The 23,324-nt window shown below is 45.2% G+C and overlaps 1 protein-coding gene across 4 annotated transcripts in view; it reads right to left on the bottom strand.

Annotated features, from left to right (window-relative positions):
* LRP1 (LDL receptor related protein 1) overlaps positions 1-23,324 on the bottom strand; it is a 494,504-nt gene that overhangs the window by 131,226 nt on the left and 339,954 nt on the right. For all 4 annotated transcript variants that reach the window (XM_075337062.1, XM_075337061.1, XM_075337063.1 and 1 more), the window contains 10 exons: positions 17,667-18,038; positions 13,126-13,315; positions 10,783-10,987; positions 9,451-9,643; positions 7,333-7,458; positions 6,795-6,923; positions 4,912-5,031; positions 4,416-4,529; positions 1,112-1,261; positions 840-962 (listed from right to left, as the gene is read on the bottom strand). In XM_075337062.1, the coding sequence (XP_075193177.1) occupies positions 840-962; positions 1,112-1,261; positions 4,416-4,529; positions 4,912-5,031; positions 6,795-6,923; positions 7,333-7,458; positions 9,451-9,643; positions 10,783-10,987; positions 13,126-13,315; positions 17,667-18,038 (1,722 nt within the window). The remainder of the gene's footprint in view (positions 1-839; positions 963-1,111; positions 1,262-4,415; positions 4,530-4,911; positions 5,032-6,794; positions 6,924-7,332; positions 7,459-9,450; positions 9,644-10,782; positions 10,988-13,125; positions 13,316-17,666; positions 18,039-23,324) is intronic.

The raw sequence follows: 23,324 nt of genomic DNA, 5'->3' as shown, positions 1-23,324 counted from the left end.
TTTTTTGTTAGAAAACTAAATAAAAATTAGTATTAAATAAGTGCAATGTGTGCATGGACAATTCTGCCCTGCCTCTATGAGATATGGATAGCGTTGCTGTTTTCTACTGCATGACCCCCCCACATTACAAACTGAAGGCCGATTATTAGAATGAAGCCTGCTTTACACGGTACGATCTATCGTGCAATTTCACGATTGATCGTACCCGCCCCCGTCGTTTGTGCGTCACGAGCAATTAGTTGCCCGTGGCGCACAAAGTCGTTAACCCCCGTCACACGCACTTACCTGCTGTGCGACGTCGCTGTGGGCGGCGAACATCCTCTTCCTGAAGGGGGAGGGACGTTCGGCGTCACAGCGACGTCACACAGCGACCGCCAAATAGAAGCAGAGAGGTGGAGATGAGCGGGACGTAAACATCCCGCCCACCTCCTTCCTTCTGTATAGCCGGCGGGTGCCGCGGGACGGAGGTAAGCTGCTGTTCATCGTTCCTGGGGTGTAACACGGAGCGGCGTGTGCGACCCCGGGAATGATGCGCAACCGGCGCCATTTTAATTAAACGAGATTATGAAACAGAGCGACGAGTACACGACTCACGATTTGTGAGCGACACTGCGTCGCTCGGAGGTGTCACACAGCCCGACGTCGCAAGCGATGCCGGATATGCGTCACAAAAACCGTGACCCCGATGATCTATCGCACGATAGATCGTCTCGTGTAAAGCCTGCTTTAGCCATTGCTATTCTGGAAAAAAACATTTTCCTTCACTGAAATACTTTTTTTCCCAAACAATGTACCCCCAAAGAACTATTTCAGACGACCGATTCCCCTCCGTTCCTTACCACAATGTGCTTCGTCTTCTCCATTTTCACAGTCGTTCTCCTTATCACAAGTCCAACTCATAGGAATACAGCGTCCACTCGGACAAGCAAAGTAATTCACTGGACACCGTGGTTTGCGAATTCCTAAACAAAATGTGGAGTTCTATTGAGTTCTAATCCAAAACGTATTCCCGTGGTTGGTGGTTTGTACCTTACTATAGCTGGTGATATCATTTATAGTGTATATCATTTTCCTAAAAATGCTACATCTTATTTTTTTCTATTTCAATTACCCGGACAGTTCATCTCATCTGTGAAGTCACCGCAGTCATTTGAGCCATCGCAGACCCAACTGGGGAGATAGCAGAGAGACGTCTTCTCACATCTTTGGAAGCTTCCTCGTTTGACGCCCAACTTAAAGTAAGAGTTGCAGTCGGTGATATCTAAAGACCGATAATACATAAAGCAATTCAGATGGTATGGGCATATGGATGGACATTTGTAACCAACAGTACCAAGCAGACCTGTTGAGCAAAAGGGTATTGACCTACACAAAGAATCTAAGAAAAACATAGTTGGAATTCTAAATGTCCTGCCTTACAACAGCAAATATATAAGTACAGATATAATTCTGTAAGTACAGATATATATTCCAGGGGTCTTAAAGGGGTTTTCCCATGTACAAAGTTAGTTTTAATCAATAGATTTTTGATAATAATCTCCACAACTGGAAGTGTTAAAAAATGTTCCTGTGATGAGATAATATTGTATATGTTTCGCTGCTATGTACTGTGTAATGGCTGTGTCTGACTGTACAGGGACATGATCGGATCATACCCTGTATCCTGGATCCTGGGCAGGGGAGCAAGCAAAAGAGTATAAAGACATCACACAACAGGATCACAAATAATATTTCCCTTGAGGTAAAACATTTTTTAAAAGTAGGTAGGAAAATGTTTTACCTCACAAGAAGAATCATCTATGATCCTGTGCTGTACTATCTGTATACTCTTTTTTTTAATCAGATACATTTTTTTATTTTTCACCAAGTATAGAAAACATGTGTTTATATTTTCAGCAATAACGAGCAGAACTATAAACTTTCCCTCCCCAACATCCCGTCCCCCCTCAGCGTACATATTACCCATATCAATATCAAAGATCTTACATTTTAACCCTTCAATAGCATATATTGGAATGTATAGAACTATCTCTGCCCCTAGTCCAACATCTCCCAACTCTAATATTTATCCATATTGCAACCACGGATTCCACAATCTATCAGAAAGTGCAAGTTGTTTCCTTTTCCCATATACGCTTCTCTCCATTCGAACAATATGATTAACATATGTGACAAATTCCCCTCTAGTCGGTGGGTCCCCTGCATCCAGTGTTTGGCAATTACTTTCCTTGCCGCATACAGCAGTCTGGCTATCGCTATTTTAAAATTGTTGTCTACTCTAATTTCTTCCACGTAACCTAAAAGACATACCAGGGGTTGTCTGGGAAGTTTACATCTATAAGATCCTTCTATTCTATTAAGAACAGTTATCCAAAAGGGTGCCAACCTGGGGCACTTCCACATCATGTGGAAAATGCCTGTATACTGTCTTTTTGAATTCTCCCTTTTTCAGGAGATATGGCATGATCAGACCATGTTCCTGTACAGTCAAACACGGCCAATGCACAGTACATAGTAGGAGGACATACTGTATATAAGATTATCTCAGCACAGGAAAAAAAATGTAAACACACCCAGTTGTGAAATTGATTATTTTTCCAAGATCTATTGAACTTTGTTCTTGGGAAAACCCCTTTAAGCCCTCTGTGCTTTATTTGCAATGGAAGATGCCTTAAAAGCTGTACATATGAAGGACTTGAAGAGGACCAACCACCAGGATTTCCATATATAAACTTAAGCCAGTGCTATACTGGTGATATCATGCCGATTCTAAAGATACCTGTAGTTGTGAGATCAGATGTATAGTTTCTGAAATATAGGCAAGTAAAGTATGTGAAATGCACTGGTATTTGAAAGATAGGTGTGGCAGAATAGTAATAGGTGGGTTGGGTTTTGCTAATTATCCTGCCCCTGTCTGTCTGCTTGTCATTCCTCTCGCTGTCTCTGTTATTGAAGGGGGAGAAAGGAGAGAGGAAGGACAGGGGGAGGAAGGACAAGCAGACTGACAGGGACTGGAATAACTAGCAAAACCAGACCCACCTATTAGATATTCTGCAGCATCTATCATCAAATAACAATGTATTTCACAAACTTTCACAAACGGGGGTCATTTTAAGATTACCTCTTACCTATTAAAGGTATGTAGGAATCTGTTCACAATTAATGTTTCATTATATAAATATATACCGTATTTTTCGCTTTATAAGACGCACTTTTGTTCCCCCAAATTTTGGGGGAAAGTAAGGAGTGTGTCTTATAAACCGAATATACGGGAGGGGGGGTGTATATATATACATAGAGTCCAGTGGAGATGCGGACCGCTCTGGAGCGGTGCTGGGGGCAGGTGAAGCTGCGGGCGGCAGCGTTAGATCTCCTGCTCCCGCTAATATAATATGCACAGCCGCTATCCATCAGCAGCGTGGTGCTGAAACTGCATCGCACTGATGGGCTGGGGCAGCATATTATATGTGCCTGTGGTTACCTTTGATCGCACATGCACCCCCTGTGTTAGATATGGCACCCATGCTGCTGCCCATAGTAAAATAATAAACTCTTTACTCACCTCCTCCTGCATGTCTGCCCGGTCTCCCTCCTGCTGCTGTGATTAGGCACGCAGAGATATCTCTCTGCTGTCCCGATCACATGACCGGCACTAGAACCAGGAAGTAGGAAGTGCAGGAGACAGGAGGAGCTCAACCCCGAGGAGGGAGACACGAGGCAGGACAGTGCTGCAGAAGGTAAGGAAAGAGTTTATTTTACTAAAAGCAGCAACATGGGGGCGATATCTAACAGAGGGTGATGTGTGCCAGCCACAGTGGGCCTGTGTGCCTGCCACAGTGGGCCTGTGTGCCTGCCACAGTGGGCCTGTGTGCCTGCCAAAGTGGGCCTGTGTGCCAACCACAAGGGGCCGTGTGCGCCAACCACAAGGGGCCGTGTGCAGCAATAGGGGGCCTGTTTGCCAGCCACAGTGGGCCGTGTGCCAGCCACACTGGGCCGTGTGCCAGCCACACTGGGCCGTGTGCCATCCACAGGGGGCCATGTGCCAGCCAGAGTGGGCCTGTGTGCCAGCCAGAGTGGGCCTGTGTGCCAGCCACAGGGGCCGTGTGCCAGCCACAGGGGAAATGTAGCATCACTGGGGGACGTGTTCAATATAAGGTGGCCATATCCAGATTAAGGGGGCTAATTTTAGGATGGGGGGGCTATGAGGGACATATACCCTATATGATTTGGTAGACGGACACTGGCATTATAAGATGGACCCCATTTAACATAAAAAAAAAAAAAAATTCTCTGTTCCTTCACCAAATTTGGGGGTGCGTCTTATAATCAGGTGCGTCTTATAAAGTGAAAAATACGGTATATATTTATTCCCAGTCACCTGTGGGGTGCATGCAAATGTATGACATATTACTTACTGCAGTTCATCTCATCGGAGGCGTCACTACAATCAATGAATTGGTTACAGCGGCTTGAGTTACTGACACAGCTTCCATCCCGGCAGCGGAACTGTTCTGGGGCGCATGAAGTCTCTGTAATACAAAGGATGGATCACCGATAACACCGGAAAATGGCAAAAGACAAAATTTACTACGAATTGTAGAGAAAAAAATTGAATCCCTGTTTTAATGGCCATCTGATGTATTTGATCTATTCTGCACAATTATCATATTTTTATGATTATACTTGAACATCTTGGTCTGACAACAGGAAAATGTCTGGTGCTAATAAAGTGAATATTACCCTAATAATGTTATAAAATGAAATATTAAGAAAGCCTGTTTATTAAAAAAAAAAAAAAAAAAAAAAAACAAAGAAAACAACAAAAAAAACAACAACTTTAGAACAGCTGAAGACAGGATCAGATACCAGTAGAGAAACAAGGAGAACACCCGGCTGGTTGGACACACTCACTGTTGCAAGCTATCTCGTCCGAGTTGTCCCCGCAGTCATCCAGACCATTGCACCAGTTGGCAGTGGAGATGCAGCGTCCATTTACACAGTGCCGGAAACCCTTCTTACAGCGGCGATTAGCTGTGGATAACAGGCAGTGAACAATCAACCATTTCTTACTGGGTTTTACTGGGGCTTTGAAAATTACCCAGCCTAGTAGCTGACAAGCAGTGAAGGGAAAAGCATATGGCAATTATTTGATTCTGTTGCCCTTGCAAAGGGGAAACAAAATCCCTTCACATGGTGTTCTGTAGGGCTTTGTATTGTGTATGAAACGCAACGTAACAACTAACGGGAACATTTCCAGATCTAAAATGTCCTATCAGGATGTAGCAGAGCAGATCTTTTTTTGTGCAATGAAACTGATCGTGTTAATTGGCGCACCTCACTAGAACAGCATGGGATCCTACAGTTCTCGGATTTGCCTCTACTTAGTTCAAAGCTTTCAGTAAAGTTCTAGTAACATCTTCCCACATTTTGAAACTAATTGCCACAAATGTGTAAGTAAAAACCCATATTAAAAGAGAAGTACAGTATCTAGGTTTTACAGAACAAACCATAGACATTATTAAATACATCATAGACCTATTGAGGCTTAAGTACTTACTTTGATAACCTATGTCAGCACGGTGGCATAATTTTTGAACGTTGTTCTGGCCGATCTTAAAATGAGCATTTTATAAATTCAGAGCCAGCATATCCAAATACTAGGGTCATACAGTCATGACTATACTACACTGTAACTACACTAGCCTCACCCAGTCTGAAAGATCTAATTATTAAGGAGTGTAAGTTGTACTATGAAACCTAGTAAAAGATAAATGAATGAATAAATATATATATTACATACGCATACATAGGAAAAAGCATCTCATAAGTGAGCCATACATAATGACACCTGGCCAGCGTAGGTACAGCTAATTTGGTGTCTGCACTACTCAATAATACATGAAAACAGATGAAAACAAGTATATTGTGCAAAAATAGACATATTTTATTACATACAGTGTGTCTAAAAACAATCGCAAAAGAGGGAGGGAGATGGTGTATGCACAGTAGGAAAATATCCCCTAATAAATAATCAGTTAAATGCAAGAAATCCCAGTAGACCTCAAACAAATAGAGGAGAAAGAAACATAATGCATAGAACGAATATAACATCCCATATTGAGATCCTGATCTTCCTCCCTGATGAAGCGACAACACCCTGGTGAAAGGCTCATTGGGGGTCCTTAGGTCCTTTTCTGGGGGTAACTGATGGTGCAGGATTAAGCCTGGATACGACCTGTGCACTTTTGGTAAAAATGTTTCCCATCTATTTATATGTATATTTGTTTTGGTAATGTGTTCCCAGTATACATTCTCAATATGGGATGTTATATTCGTTCTATGCATTATGTTTCTTTCTCCTCTTATTGTTTGAGGATTACTGGGATTTCTTGCATTAAACTGATTATTTATTAGGGCATACTTTCTTACTGTGCATACACCATCTCCTTCCTTCTTTTGCGGTTGTTTTTAGACAAACTGTTTTTATACTTTGCCTGTTTGTGATCACCTAATAAAATTTGTCTATTTTTGCACAATATACTAATTTTTTCCTGTTCATACACACACACACACACACACACACACACACACACACACACGTATATATGTTAATGCATCCTGCACGTATATTACACCCTGAGCCAGGTCTGCTATGTTGATGCTAAAACAATCTGTACACTTCGGGATTACTTCAACCATGAAGAGCTCTGAGAAGAAAATGAATTCACCAGTTTTCCAGGCCGCTGTGTCCTATGTAATGTAAGGAATGCAGAGGACCGAATCTGGACGCTCACCACAGTAGGAGTGCTTCTCGTCCGCCTTGTCCTTACAGTGCGCCACAGTGTCACAGGTCAGGCTGTAGTTTATGCAGTCACCATTACCGCACTCAAACTCATCATGGGGATTGCAGGTGGAGTTCTGGGCTGTTCAAGAGAAGAAGATTGTAAGACCCCAGCATTGTATATACAGAGACAGAAAAGGCCGCCTGTGCAAGGACAGTCCAATAACTTATCAAAATGACCCATTCCACCTGATTTGGAGGTAGAAATGGCCTCCTTATCTCCTTGGCGCCAGTGTGACTCCACAAGTTGCACCACTGATATGTCCGCCCCTGTATCTATGTATGGTACTGTATCTGAAGAGAGTACAGACTATAAGATCAGCGATTATCCTCTTACCCTAAAATCGTCAATATCTCAAAAGCATGTTGTTCATTGACAGTGTTAGTCTGCTCAAATAAAGAAAGCCATGGTCTGATTTGCGATGTGTGTTGTGTCTAGAGGATTCGTCTCATCCCCTATACATAGAATAATATATAATATATTGCGTTACCTTTGCAGGTGAAATCATCCTGCAGGACACGGTCCCCTCGGCAGGAGCAGTTCACTCTGCCGTCGGCGGTCAGCAGGCAAAGGTCCTGGCATATACTGCTGTTGGTGTTGCACGGGGATAACTCGCCTAGGAAACAAACCAACATGACGTGTATTAATATTACAACTAAATCTAAGTACATAAGCCTACATAATGCACACACATCCCGCTGTATGGGCAATCTACCGAGAGGGCAACAAATAATAATTTGTGATCAAAAATAAAAATCTAAAAAAGTAAATAATCATTTGCCAGTAATGCTGGGCACAATATTTTTTCCAATCTCTTTTTTCCTTAGAGTTCCACCTGAAGTTAGGATTCCGCTTCCAAATCTATAGTAGAAAGAGACGGATACTTCAATAATTGAGATATAGATAATTAGCCTGTAGGTGGCGCTATATACATGGTGTTCTCGGCTGCTCTCATGTAATGGAAACACAATCTACTGTATATGGCACATAAGGTGATCAAGTATAAAGGCCACTTTACACAGAGATAAATCTTTGGCAGATCTGTGGTTGCAGTGAAATCATGGACATATTGTTCCATTTGTACACAGCCACAAACCTGGCACTGATTGTCCACAATTTCACTGCAACCACAGATCTGCCGCAGATTTATCTCTGTGTGTAAAGTGGCCTTAAGGCTTTATTCACACATCAGTATTTTTTGCTGAGTATTTAATCATTATTTGTGTGTCTCCAAAACACAGAAGGGGTGTCAGTCATTCATTTATAGTTTTTCTCTGTAAGTTCCACTCTTGGTTTTGGCATATGAACACTGATGAAAAATAATGATCAAATACTGACATGTGAATGAGGCCGAAAGCAAAGCTCAGCGCTTATCAGCTGTCAGGAAGAAGAAGGTACGCTCATATGCGAATGATCAGCTTCACAGGTTAGTTATTAGCATGTTCTGTAGTATGGTGGATCTGCTTAAAAACCCAAAAAGATCATTTTAAGCAACAGATCTTGAAGTATTAATAAGTTTCACACCTGGATGTGTTGAACAAAACATGTTTCTGTGCTGAGATAATCTTATATATGTACTATAGCTATGTACTGTGTAATGGCCGTGTCCGAATATGTAGAGCTGCTCCAGTTCTTGATCGGCACATCGCACAGGTCCTGACCAGGGATCGAAGAAGAAGTCAGTTATGATAGGAGTGTATACAGATGAATCAGCAAGAACTCGTGGCTGCTGATTTTAGAGGTAACACATTTCCCTGCCTGTTTTATCACAGGAGTGAGTGTTCCTGCCATGTCACCATTCCTGTGAGCTCATCATAAATCAAGTCAGTGCCATAAGCTCAGAGGCTTCTGGAGTTCCTACATCATTGACATGATTTAGGATGAGCTCAGAGGGCTGGTAACGCAGCATGAACATTCAGTCCTGTGTTAAAACAGGCAGAGAAATGTTTTACCTCAGAAATTAGCAGCTGTGAGCCTCTGTTGTGTTGTCTGTATACTCACATGATATGTGACTCCTGAACTTTCCCCCTGAACAGGAGCTGAGGTATCTGCTAGCCATAAACTGGAGCAGCTCTGCACAGTCAAAGGCCATTACACAGTACATTGCACGGACACATATATTAGATTATCTGAGCACAGGAACATTTTTTTTTTTAACACATCCAACTGTGGAACTTTTTTTTCCCCCAAGATGTATTGATTACAATTTACTTTTTTTATAGGACAACCACTTAAAGCCCCCTATACACATTAGTCTAATGTTGTCTGATCTTACCAATATTGACAGGTTTGGCAGACAGTCTAGTGTGTACGGGGACCCCGGACAATTGCATGTCATAGGTGTTAAGGATTCGGCCAGAGTGCAAATCTCTTTGTTCTCCTATACCTAAGCTGTGGTCAGGCTTATCTGGCAGTGTCTCTCATAGAGAACACAGGAGCGCTCAGTCGATCAAGTGCTCCCAACTATGGGCGGGCCGGCAGAGATGGTAGCCAGCCAAACGGGGCTTTGTAAACCTGGTACTGAAGTAATTTTCAGTAATAACTCCTCCAGGTGGATCTGAGTAGCCTGTTACCATTAAAAGCAATGACAAAACAAATTGCTACTTACAGCTGTTGGTATCATTGGCCACGGCAATAATGCCCATGGGCTGTTGCGGGATGTCACCTCTTAGGAGTTTTAGGTCTGAGCCATCATACTTATTTGCACGTTGAACTGCGCGTCTGACCCAGTCTGTCCAAAAGATGTAGTCCCCATATACCGCTAGACCGAAGGGGTGGACCGGATCAGACTTCAATATCCACTGAAATAAGAACACAGATATGGAAAGTCTAACAAATAAAAGAAAAAATGTCTCCATAAAGCCGATCATACACATGACATAACGGTCAGACAACTGTTTGTTCAGAAGAAAGCTATCTTTCCCAATTATGCCACATACATGAGTGCTCAGCTTGGCCAAGCAATCATGTGTTCATAATAGGGAGAAAGGAGAATGCTATTGCCTTCCAGAGGACCATATCACACTGTATGAGTCCTCTAAACAAGAGACTCGAGCAGTGAAATTCCAATTGTCCTAGCCTTCTCTTCCCTGACATCTTCTATTGGGAGAGAGTTGGGAGGCCCCCTTAAACATTACATGGTTGACGGGACAGTCTCCCTGAAACCAGTGGGTTTGGTCTACCCTCTTGAAATATGTATGGGTGACTTAAAAGGTTTACACCCAATCTAAATGGCATTCCGTATCACAGGATCGGAAATAATTTTCTAATTTCTGGGTGTCCGACCATTAGGATTCAGAGAACTTGGGGACTCTCAACGGGACTGCTTGAAATAGCCAAGTGCTGCAGTTGGCTGGTCTTCAGCACTGCCACAGGAGTAAATACAGTGAAGGTGAGGTTGATTGACTACCGCTCCAAAAGGGGCTCTTCAGAGTTCTCAAGGTCACTGAGGGTCCCAGCAGTTGGAGCCCCAATGATTTGGAAGTTAGCCCATATCCCATGGATTAAAAACCAATTTAAATCTCATAACTCGAGGATACCTGTGACTCACTAATTTTATAACTTGCATTGATGTCACAGATCATGGAGCAGGTGGAGCAGAGCTAAATGCAATGTACTTAAATACTCCATACGGTAAATAAGTACTTTGATTACAAGCAGGCTGCAGGACATATACACTATCTGTACATCATGGCATTATGGGTAACATTATATTAGAGAAGATTTTTTTTTCCTTTAAATTGAAGCTTTGCTGTTATATGGTGTAAACCACTAATAAAAAGCTAAGTTGGAATAGGTGACAAATGAATGCACGTTATTTCTGTCATTTCTAGCCCCGATGTACCATCCTAAATGTCTAGAGGTAATGTCTAATAAAAAATCCCTAGTGAGTGTAACATAACATACAATTATGGCCCAAACCTTAGCGCAATTTACTTACATGCCTGTTGGTTCCATCATATTCACAGCGCTCAATCTTGTCCAGGGTGGCATCTGAGAAGTACAGCTTCTCTGCCCTGTGGTCAATGGCCAGTCCATTTGGGGTGCGGATGTCCCGGTCAATGATTATAAGCACATTGTTACCTGAGAGCGAAGCCCTCATAATACTGGGGTGCTGCTCATTCCAGTTGGTCCAGAACATAAAGCTATAAAAAGAAATTAAAACATGAACATATATTCTGAGGTGATGTACGTCACCAGTATAAGACCTTATTAAAGCTTGGTTCACACATAGCGACAGCGGCAACGACGTCGCTGTTACATCACCATTTTCTGTGACGCAACAGCGACCTTGTAAGTCGCTGTTATGATCGCTGCTTAGCTGTCAAACACAGCAGACGCAGCAGCGATCATGACACTAGTCGCTGTGCAACATGTGCAGAGAGCAGGGAGCCGCACACACTGCTTAGCGCTGGCTCCCTGCACTCCTAGCTACAGTACACATCGGGTTAATTACCAGATGTGTACTGCAGCCACATGTGCAGAGAGCAGGGAGCCAGCACTGGCAGCGAGAGCGGCGGACGCTGGTAACGAAGGTAAATATCGGGTAACCAGGGAAAGGTCTTCCCTTGGTTACCCGATGTTTACCATGGTTACAGCTTACCACAGCTGCCAGATGCCGGCTCCTGCTCCGTGCTCGCTTCATTTCGTCGCTCTCTCGCTGTCACACACAGCGATGTGTGCGTCACAGCGGGAGAGCGACGACCAAAAAATGAAGCTGGACATTCAGCAACGAGCGGCGACCTCACAGCAGGGGCCAGCTCGTTGCTGGATGTCAGACACAGTGACAGCAACGGGACGTCGCTGCTACGTCACAGAAAATGGTGACGTAGCAGCGACATCGTTGTCGTCGTCGCTGTGTGTGACACCACCTTTAGGGTGGGGATCCACAGCCCATGTCCGATATTGAGAAAGATCATTCTTCAATAATATAGGATAAGAAAGCCTCTCACAGGTAAGGAAACTAACTTTGATATGCATAAATTGACTATGCAAACATCCTTTTTAGAAAATAAAACTAACTCTAGTGTAAACTATTGAAGGCACCAATCTTAAAAGTCAATATTGACCCTTTAACGAGGCTTACCACATGACTAAAGCTGGGTTTACACACTGCAACATCGCAAAGGACATCGCTGTAACGTCACCGGTTTTGTGACGTAACAGCGACCTCCCTAAGTCTCTGCTAAGTCGCTGGTGAGCTGTCAAACAGGCAAACCTGGCCAACAACTCAACAGTGATCCGGACCTGCAGAGTGACCTAGCTGGTTGTTGGGGACGTTGATAAGCAGCCTTTTGAAAGGGAAGTTGCTAACAAAGTCTCTGCAAAGTCTTTCACACACAAACTTTCCAGCGATGCTTGCTGCACAGCGGGAAACAAAGGACCTAGGAATGGTCCTGAACGATTTGTAACGATTACAACTTCACAGCAGGGGCCGGGTCGCTGATAGGTTTCACACACTGCAACATCGCAAACAACATCGCTATTGCGTCACAAAACCGGTGACGTTACAGCGATGTCGTTTGAGATGTTGCAGTGTGTAAACCCAGCTTTAGGATAAAAAGCCAAGCCAGACAAGTAAATCAGGGTCTTTGCCCCTCATCAGTGCAAAGCAGAAGTCTGATTTAGCTACGTGAAAGGCTTCATCAATGGGGGACGGGGACAATTTTCCTTGTGTAGGGTAGAAAGTCGGCATAAGGAGTCTTATCGATCATGTAATGCTTATCTGTGACATTAAGAATGCAAATATCACTCTCAGTGAGACAATGAACTTGAACGCCAGTGCCCCCTATTGGGGTAACAATCCTACAAATCAATACTGACCTTTTAACGAACCTTACCAAATGAGTTAGGATAAAAAAAAATGTTCCCCCTTTGTCAGAGGCCTCACAATTAAACAAATCAGACCTCCTGCTTTCCACTGATGAGGGGCAAACACCCCCAAAATGCATGTCTCCAAATAGCGTGTCTGGTTTCGAGTTTTATTCTAAGTTCTATGGCAAGGCTCGTAAAAAGGTTGACATTGACTTTTCGGATTGCTACCCCTAACAGTGGCACTAAAGTTCTAGTCTTTTCTTCTCTGCTGACGATAATTATATATTTAATTTCCCAAAGGAGCATTGTATGGCATACAAGCCTCCGTATACCAACTTTACACTTGCCACAAGGAGTACCCCCTTAGACTCCTTCTAGGTATTTTTATCAATTGCATGTAGCCTGGAAAGACTACAACCTATGACTAATATTTAATAAGGGGTTAATCTTGCAATAAGGCATCACCTACTTTTGACATTCATCCAGTACAAAGGCACGAGGATGATCATCTCCAGACATGGTCACTACTGTCTCTCTCTCAAAGGCCCCAAAACGGCTTTGGTCAACAGTATGGCGCGTGATTGTAGACGTGGTGTAACTGGTCCAGTACAGGGTGTCCCAGCCACGATGGTACGCCAGTCCCTCAACTGAGCCCACATCTGTCAGAAGATACAATATAAAAATGTCATCATCCCTCCTCTATTCTAATATACTGGCCATGTGCTAGTGAACGGTTACATGTAGTAGAATCAGGCTATCAACATCTTAGGGAAGGGGAGTAATTTGGCCTCACTGTCCCACATCTTTTCTTTTTCATCGTTGTATTCTGGGAGTCATAATTTTTCATCAATGTAGCTGTATGACACCTTGATGTTTTACGGCATTTTTGTTTTTGTATTTGCCACCTTTTGGGGTTATATGTAACGTAATATCTAACTTATATTAACCCTTTATGGAAAGACATTAACACCAATTCTGGAGTTTCTTGACATTTAACTTTCATTCGCTACACAAATAAAGTGCTAATTTACGAATCTATTAATAATTGTGCTGACCCAAAAAAAAACAAAAAAACAACTTCCATTTGTGTCAACATATTGTAAGAGCTAAGTTTAACACTTTTCCCATCGATGGCGCAACAGAGGGTTTCTTTTTTTGCAGGACAAGATGCAGTTTTCATTGCGTAACTTCAGAATTTTTGATCACTTTCTATTCCATTTTTGGAAGGATGAATGAACAAAAACAACAGCAATTCTGACTTTTTGTGTTTTTCAGGTTAAGAGACATAGTTTTATTGTAAGGGTCAATATAATTACAGTAAAAACTAGTATATATCTTTTAACACTTTTTTACAAGAAAATTACTTAAACAAAACATGTTTTACAATATATTCCGAGAGCCTTAACTTTTAGATTTTTCTCACAGAGCTGTGTGAAGGTTGTTACTCTGCCTAATAAGCTGCAGGTTTTTGGTTCCTTATTAGGATATTTTTTTTGAGAATTTTTCTTTCATTTAATGTAAGGTGGGAACTTCTGTCTACCACTATTTATTTTTTTTTTTTTTTACAGGGTTCACCAAGCAGGAATAAGAATAGTGATGGATGAATAGTAACTATTCGTGTACAAATTATTCATAATGAATCCCAAAGTAGTATTCTGGTATTTGGCACAAAGAACAAACCTAATATAAGTTAATAGGTATCCTGAGTATTTTTTTTATGCCGAATACTGGAATAGTACTCCGTATTCGGTAAGCATTATCCAGACACAAATACTTACTGTATTTTCCGGCATATAAGACGACTTTTTAACCCCTGAAAATCTTCTCAAGAGTTGTCGGTAGCTTTATACGCCGGGTGTTGTCTTATAAGGCGTATAATTAGATAATTTAGAAGTCCTCCCTGTCTCCAAGGCTCTGCCTCTCAGATCTCTCAGTGAGGTTCCCACAAAAAAATATTCTCACCTGTCCTCCGTTCCCACGGTGTCCTCAGCTGCTTTTTGCAGACCGCAGGCACTTAGATCTCTCGGTGATCTTCTCCGGTGCCTGGAGTCGCCGCTGTAGGCTGCCATTATGGCTTTACTGCAGTTGAATGCTTTACGACGGCGGCGCAAAGCATTCAACTGCAGTAAAGCGCTGACAGCAGCGGCACCCTGTGTATTGGACGCGATCATGGAGGGGTCTATGTGCCTGCGGTCTGCAAGAAGCACCCCTTGATGATCAAGCCTAGTGCACGGAGCCGCCGCTGCTGTCAGCACTTTACAGCAGTTGAATGCTTTATGGCACCGCTGCCATAAAGCATTCAACTGCAGTAAAGCCATGATGGCAGCCTGCAGCAGCGGCACTGTGCACTGGACGAGATCAAAGAGAGGTCTATGTGCCTGAGGTCTGCAAGAAGCAGCTGAGGACACAGTGGGAACAGAGGACAGGTGAGAATAATTTTTACTGTGCGTAAATGGCGGCATAAAAGGGGACATGAAGGGAACCAGTAGGAGGACATTACTAAACAATGGGCACATTGCTGCAGGGGATATTACTAAACAATGGGCACATTACTAGAGGGCCCAAGGAAGGGGCAAAAGGATGTGCACATTACATTTTATGATTATCTATTTTTATTTTTAAAAATGTACCCGTAGTTGCAGCATTTCCCACCATAAGCTTATACTCGAGTCAATAAGGTTTCCCAGTTTTTTGTGGTAAAATAGGGGCCTCGGCTTATACTCGGGTCGGCTTATACTAGAGAATATACGGTATATCCCAAACTCTATTTTAACTGGAAAAGTTGGGGGTCGTCTTATATGCCCAGTCGTCTTATACTCTGGAAAATATGGTACCGTGTTTTTCCAAAAATAAGACACTGTCTAATATTTTTTTTGCCCCCCAAAAAAGCACTAGGCCTTATTTTTGGAGGAGGTCTTATTCTTGGAGAAACACGGTTGGGGGTAAGTTTACCCCCCAAAAAAGCTGGACCCCCCCCCCCACTTCCCAGGAGACTCATACTCACCAGACCAGGACGTCTGCGTGGCTCCCAGGGCCTCCTGTGATCTCCGGTCGGTGCTGCATGCCGTCCTACCCTGCTGCTAGCTGACATACACAGAAGATCCCAGACACACACAGCAGATCTCACACACACACAGATCACAGATATATACAGCAGATCACCCACAGCAGATAGCAGGCACACACAGCCGATCACAGATACACACAGCCGATCACAGGCACATACACACATCAGATCGCAGATATACACAGCAGATCACACACAGCAGATCGCAGGCACACACAGCCGATCACAGATACACACATCCGATTGCAGGCACACACAGCCGATCACTGATACACATATCCTATCACAGGCACACACAGCTGATCACAGACACACACATCCGATCACAGATACACACATCCGAACGCAGACACACACAGCCGATCGCAGAAAAACACAGCCGATTGCAGACACACACACAGCCGATTGCAGACACACACAGCAGATCACACACACATCCAGCACTTACGGCAGCAGGGAATGAGAGCAAGTCACGTGTCCGGCTGCAGGTCCTGTTCGTCGCGCTATACCGCACTGCCTCTCAGGATTCTCCCAGCAAGAAGAGATTGGTGTCGCTGGATGAGGGGAGTGTGTATGCGATCCGATGTGTGTGAGATCCGATGTTTGTGTGTGTGTGTGAGATTTGATGTTTGTGTGTGATCCGATGTTTGTGTGTGCGATCTGATTATATGTGCGATCTGACTATGTGTGCGAGATCTGGTGTGTGTGTGAGATCTGATTTTGTGTCTGTGTGTGTGTGTGTGTGTGTGTGTGTGTGTGTGTGTGTGTGTGTGTGTGTGATCACTGCAGGTCCTGCCGCTCAGTGTCGGGTTAGTGATTGCTGGGTTCCCGCTGTCTATAATGAAGTGTCCTGCAGTATCTGTAACTTTTTTAGCTGCACGGACACTTCATTATTGATCCGGGACTAGGGCTTATTTTCGGGGGAGGGCTTATATTTAAGCCTTTCTCCGAAAATGCTGAAAATCCCTGCTAGGGCTTATTTTTGGGGGAGGTCTTATTTTTGGAAAAACACGGTACTATTTGCCCATCTCTAATAATATAGATCTTCATAGTATTGGTGATATGTATCATTTTTGAGGAAATTTATTTTTTATGAGGTTAAATGATCTTTCATTGTGTAGTTAATTTTCTTTTACAATATTTATTTGTCCCACAAGTGGACTTGAACAAGCGATCCTTTGACTGCACAAATAATGCACTGTGCTACTAAGTAGTGCAATGCATTATGCAGCCTGTAAGCGTTATACTGACAGGCATTCTAACAGATTGGGCTTCTGGCTCAATGTATTCAGCTTTGCTCTACAGCGGACCCAGTGGTCAATGTCAAGCCTCTGGTTGACATATCAATCCCCACCTCTCAGTGCTCGCTGATGGAGAGGCAGAGTGTGTGATCTTCCTCTGTCAATCTCTTCACATGCTGTGGACACTATAGACTGTAGCTTGTAATGTAGTTATCAAGCCTGTAGCACCCACTGACTCTGCTTTTTCCCCACTGCCGTGTCTGTGCTAGTGGCACGGAGTAAGCAGGGTTAGGGAGCAGAAGCACCAAGATCATGATCAAGTGCTGAGATCACTACCTTTTCACAATCTAATAGTGGAAACGGTCATGTCCTATTAGGAAGTGAAAAGGCATGGCTGTGGCGGGAAGTGGTTTACATACAATAAAGACATTAATGGGTTATTACCAACACACAAAGTAACGTCATATTGCTATAATATACCATCATTTCATGATTGGTGGGAGTCCACTGCTGGCACCACCACGTTCCTGTGACTAAACAGGCAGTAGCAATGCATCTCCACCATTATTTTTCCTGGTCAGCAGTGCTCCTGGTCAGCAGCTGTGCAGGGAATTGTATATCTTGTGTAGTAGGAATAATCTAAGCCTGTCAGTCTACACTTGGATGGACAGTCCGTTTAGAGCAGTTGGTCAAATCACTTACTTTCCACTACCGTCCTACGTCCCGTGCCATCATTGTTGATTTGCTGAATGTTGCCAAAGTGGATGTCACTGTAGAAGATACGTGTGCCACCTTTGTCGCTCTTCCGATAGTCAAACGCAAGAGCAATGACATTCTTCATGTGATCATGGTCTTCAAAGGGCTTAACCGGGGCATTTAGGCTACTTTCATCAGATAAATGTATGCTTTTTAGAATAGTACGTTCTGAATACAAGAGGTAGCCATCATACTCTCTGCAGCTTAGATCATTTTCGGCAAGCATGCCATGGGCACAGGCACAAGTACGCTGACCTCCACCCCGGTACAGACACAACTGCTGGCAGCCACCATTGTTTTCAGCACACACATTAGTTCCTGGAATGTGAAATATAAATAAGACATTATGTGCTATAAAACCCGCATCCCATCAGCATTCTTCATCTTTGTTTTTGCACAAAGTGAACTGGAAAAGAAAAAGACAAAATATGGAGTCCACAATTTCTACATTGCAGTGACAATATTATATTAGGTAAAAAAAATAAAAGTGTTAAAAAGGACCTGTCACCAGGTTAACACGGGCCAGGTTTTAGGTTTATTTGATGTCCGCTGCTCCGCCGAATATTCTGTTTCTTTCAATCCACCACACGGTTCCAGAGACATGGGGCTCTTCATTTAGTCTTGGTCTTTACCAAGGGGCCAGTGCTCACAGGGTTAATTATACAGAGCAGTCTAAAGCCATGCCACTGGAATTACCATTGAGTCTCGCCTCCTTGTAAAGACTAAAAAATTTGCAGTAAACAAAAAGGTCCATATTTTGGGAAATTTAAGGCAGATAACACAGAACAAAAAAAAAACCAGAATACGAAGAGGAGCAGCAGGAATGAAAGCAGAAGAAACACTGGCCACTTCAGTCATTGAGGTCTGTGACACACCTAACACGTATTCGCACGATGGTCAGCAGCTGAAATCCCAGGCGGACACTTACATTTCTTTTGCAGACGTGTAAGTATGTCAGTCGATGCCAATGTGGATTAGCCCAATTCAATGGAAAAAGAAAAAAAAAAAGACTATTTCTTCGCCTGTATTTTTTTTGGGAGGGGGGGGGGGGAGAAAATATTACTCCGGAGCATGTGAACTGGGTTTAAATTAAAGGGGTGGTTCACTACTCACCATTAGTGGCCACATCGCTGTGAAACTCATAGGTAAGGCTTTTGTTAAATAGCTTGTGTATCACATTCTTCATCTGAGTGTACTACTGCAGGCCGCTCATCCTCATCAAGTGACCCCCGAGGTCTGTGACCTCTGAGATCCGGTGATGTCAGGTCAACTTCTAGTTCACCTGACATCACCGCGGCCGGCCCATGTTCCTGCATCACTGGATTGTGGGCGTAATTTCACCGCTCATCACAGCCCAGCATCTCCCTGCTGGAGACGCTCTGTGGTGAAGGAGAGACCATGGAGATGCTGGGCTGTGATGAATGATAAAACTCCACCCACAGCCCAGTTACTCAAGAAGACTGGGGTGGGCCTTGGTGATGGGTCAACAGGAAGTCAACATGACATCACTGGATCTCAGAGGTCAGAGCCCGGGGGTCACTCGATAGGGATGAGCGGACCGCAACAGCGCCACTCAGAGACAGAACGTGCTACACAAGCTATTTGACAAAAGCCTTCCCTTTTACAGCAATGTGGCTACTAATGGTGAGTAGTGAACCACCCCTTTAATCCATTTACTTTATTAGATACAAAATGTTTGCAGATAAAGAAGGGAATTTTGTTTACTTACCGTAAATTCCTTTTCTTCTAGCTCCTATTGGGAGACCCAGACAATTGGGTGTATAGCTTCTGCCTCCGGAGGCCACACAAAGTATTACACTTTAAAAGTGTAACCCCTCCCCTCTGCCTATACACCCTCCCGTGCATCACGGGCTCCTCAGTTTTGGTGCAAAAGCAGGAAGGAGGAAACTTATAAATTGGTCTAAGGTAAATTCAATCCGAAGGATGTTCGGAGAACTGAAAACCATGAACCAAAAGAACAATTCAACATGAACAACATGTGTACACAAAAGAACAACCAGCCCGAAGGGAACAGGGGCGGGTGCTGGGTCTCCCAATAGGAGCTAGAAGAAAAGGAATTTACGGTAAGTAAACAAAATTCCCTTCTTCTTTGTCGCTCCATTGGGAGACCCAGACAATTGGGACGTCCAAAAGCAGTCCCTGGGTGGGTAAAAGAATACCTCGATAAAAAGAGCCGAAAACGACCCCCTCTTACAGGTGGGCAACCGCCGCCTGAAGGACTCGCCTACCTAGACTGGCGTCTGCCGAAGCATAGGTATGCACCTGATAGTGTTTCGTGAAAGTGTGCAGACTAGACCAGGTAGCTGCCTGACACACCTGCTGAGCCGTCGCCCGGTGCCGCAATGCCCAGGACGCACCCACGGCTCTGGTAGAATGGGCTTTCAGTCCTGAAGGAAGCGGAAGCCCAGAAGAACGGTAGGCTTCAAGAATCGGTTCCTTGATCCACCGAGCCAAGGTTGACTTGGAAGCCTGCGAACCCTTACGCTGGCCAGCGACAAGGACAAAGAGCGCATCTGAACGGCGCAGGGGCACCGTGCGAGACACGTAGAACCGGAGTGCTCTCACTAGATCTAATGAGTGCAAATCCTTTTCACATTGGTGAATTGGATTAGGGCAAAATGAAGGTAAGGAGATATCCTGATTGAGATGAAAAAGGAGATACCACCTTAGGGAGAAATTCCGGGACAGGACGCAGAACCACCTTATCGTGGTGAAAAACCAAGAAGGGGGCTTTGCATGACAGCGCTGCAAGCTCCGACACTCTTCGGAGTGATGTAACTGCCACTAGAAATGCCACCTTCTGCGAAAGACGTGATAAAGAGACATCCCGCAGCGGCTCGAAAGGTGGTTTCTGAAGAGCCGTTAGCACCCTGTTAAGGTCCCAGGGTTCCAGCGGACGCTTGTAAGGTGGGAATATGTGGCAAACTCCCTGCAGGAACGTGCGGACCTGCGGAAGCCTGGCCAGGCGCTTTTGAAAAAATACGGAGAGCGCCGATACTTGTCCCTTGAGAGAGCCGAGTGACAAACCATTGTCCATTCCGGATTGAAGGAATGAAAGAAAAGTGGGTAAGGCAAACGGCCAGGGAGTAAAACCATTATCAGAGCACCAGGATAATAAGATCCGCCAAGACCTGTAATAGATCTTGGCGGACTTTGGTTTCCTGGCCTGTCTCATAGTGGCAATGACATCCTGAGATAACCCTGAAGACGCTAGGAGCCAGGACTCAATGGCTACACAGTCAGGTTGAGGGCCGCAGAATTCAGATGGAAAAACAGCCCTTGTGACAGCAAGTCTGGGCGGTCTGGAAGCGCCCACGGTTGACCCACCGTGAGATGCCACAGATCCGAGTACCACGACCGCCTCGGCCAATCTGGAGCGACGAGAATGGCGCGACGACAGTCGAACCTGATCTTGCGTAACACTCTGGGCAGCATCGCCAAAGGAGGAAATACATAAGGCAGTCGAAACTGCGACCAATCCTGAACTAATGCGTCCGCCGCCAGAGCTCTGTGATCTTGAGACCGGGCCATGAATGCCGGGACTTTGTTGTTGTGCCGTGACGCCATGAGATCGACGTCCGGCGTTCCCCAGTGGCGACAGATCTCTCGAAACACGTCTGGGTGAAGAGACCATTCCCCCGCGTCCATGCCCTGACGACTGAGAAAATCTGCTTCCCAGTTTTCTACGCCCGGGATGTGAACTGCGGAGATCGTGGAGGCTGTGGCTTCCACCCACTGCAGAATCCGCCTGACTTCCTGGAAGGCATGACGACTGCGCGTGCCGCCCTGGTGGTTGATGTATGCGACGGCAGTGGCGTTGTCCGACTGTATACGGATCTGTCTGCCCTCCAGCCACCGATGGAAAGCCAATAGGGCTAGATACACTGCCCTTATCTCCAGAACATTGATCTGAAGGGAAGACTCTACCGGAGTCCAGGTTCCCTGAGCCCTGTGGTGGAGGAAAACCGCTCCCCACCCTGACAGGCTCGCGTCCGTGGTGACAACAGCCCAGGTTGGGGGTAGGAAGGATTTTCTTTGCGATAGAGAATTGGGAAGGAGCCACCACTGAAGAGACGTCTTGGTTGCAAGGAAAAGAGAGACGTTCCTGTCGAGGGAAGTCGACCTCCTGTCCCATTTGCGGAGAATGTCCCATTGGAGTGGCCGCAGATGGAATTGCGCGAACGGCACTGCCTCCATCGCTGCCACCATCTTCCCCAGGAAGTGCATGAGGCGCCTCAAGGGGTGTGACTGACCCCGAAGAAGAGATTGCACCCCTGCCTGCAGAGAAAGCTGTTTGTCCAGCGGTAGCTTGACTACCGCTGACTGTGTATGAAACTCCATCCCGAGGTAAGTCAGTGATTGGGTCGGTGTCAACTTGGATTTTGGGAAGTTGATGATCCACCCGAACTGCTGGAGAGTCGCCAGAGCGACGGTAAGGCTGTGTTGACACGCCACCCGAGAAGGTGCCCTGACTAGGAGATCGTCTAAGTAGGGAATCACCGAGTGGCCCTGAGAGTGTAGGACCGCCACAACGGATGCCATGACTTTGGTGAACACCCGTGGGGCTGTCGCCAGGCCGAAAGGCAATGCCACGAACTGAAGGTGTTCGTCCCCGATGGCGAAACGCAAGAAGCGTTGATGTTCGTGTGCGATCGGCACATGGAGATAAGCATCCTTGATGTCGATCTATGCTAGGAAGTCTCCTTGTGACATCGATGCGATGACCGAGCGGAGAGATTCCATCCGAAACCGTCTGGTGCTCACATGTCTGTTGAGCAGTTTGAGGTCCAGAACGGGACGGAATGATCCGTCCTTCTTTGGCACCACGAACAAGTTGGAGTAAAAGCCGCGACCATGTTCCTGAGGGGGAACAGGGATCACAACTCCTTCTGTCTTCAGAGCGTCCACTGCCTGAAAAAGTGCGTCGGCCCGAGCGGGGGGCGGAGAGGTTCTGAAGAAACGTGTCGGAGGACGAGAGCTGAACTCTATCCTGTAACCGTGAGACAGAATGTCTCTCACTCATCGGTCTTGAACATGTGGCCACCAGGCGTCACAAAAGCGGGAGAGCCTGCCACCGACCGAGGATGCGGTTCGGGGATGCCGAGAGTCATAAGGAAGCCGCCTTGGAGGCAGTGCCTCCGGCGGCTTTTTGGGGGCGTGACTTAGACCGCCACGCATAGGAGTTCCTCTGGCCTTTCTCCGGCCTGCTGGACGAAGAGGATTGGGACTTGGCGGAGGGACGAAAGGACCGAAACCTCAATTGTATTTTCCGTTGCTGAGGTCTCTTCGGTTTGGCCTGGGGTAAGGAGGAGTCCTTTCCCTTGGATTCCTTAATAATCTCATCCAATCGTTCGCCAAACAATCGGTCGCCAGAAAACGGCAAACCGGTTAAGAACCTCTTGGAAGCCGAGTCTGCCTTCCATTCGCGCAGCCACATGGCCCTGCGGACTGCCACAGAATTAGCGGATGCCACCGCTGTACGGCTAGCAGAGTCTAGGACTGCGTTCATGGCGTAGCAAGAAAAAGCTGACGCTTGAGAAGTCAAAGATGCAACCTGCGGAGCAGAATTACGTGTGACCGCAT

Source organism: Anomaloglossus baeobatrachus, chromosome 2 (assembly GCF_048569485.1).
Source record: "Anomaloglossus baeobatrachus isolate aAnoBae1 chromosome 2, aAnoBae1.hap1, whole genome shotgun sequence".
NCBI classification, from domain to species: Eukaryota; Metazoa; Chordata; class Amphibia; order Anura; family Aromobatidae; genus Anomaloglossus; species Anomaloglossus baeobatrachus.
Note: the sequence above shows the minus strand (reverse complement) of the source record. Positions and strands in the feature narration are given on the sequence as shown.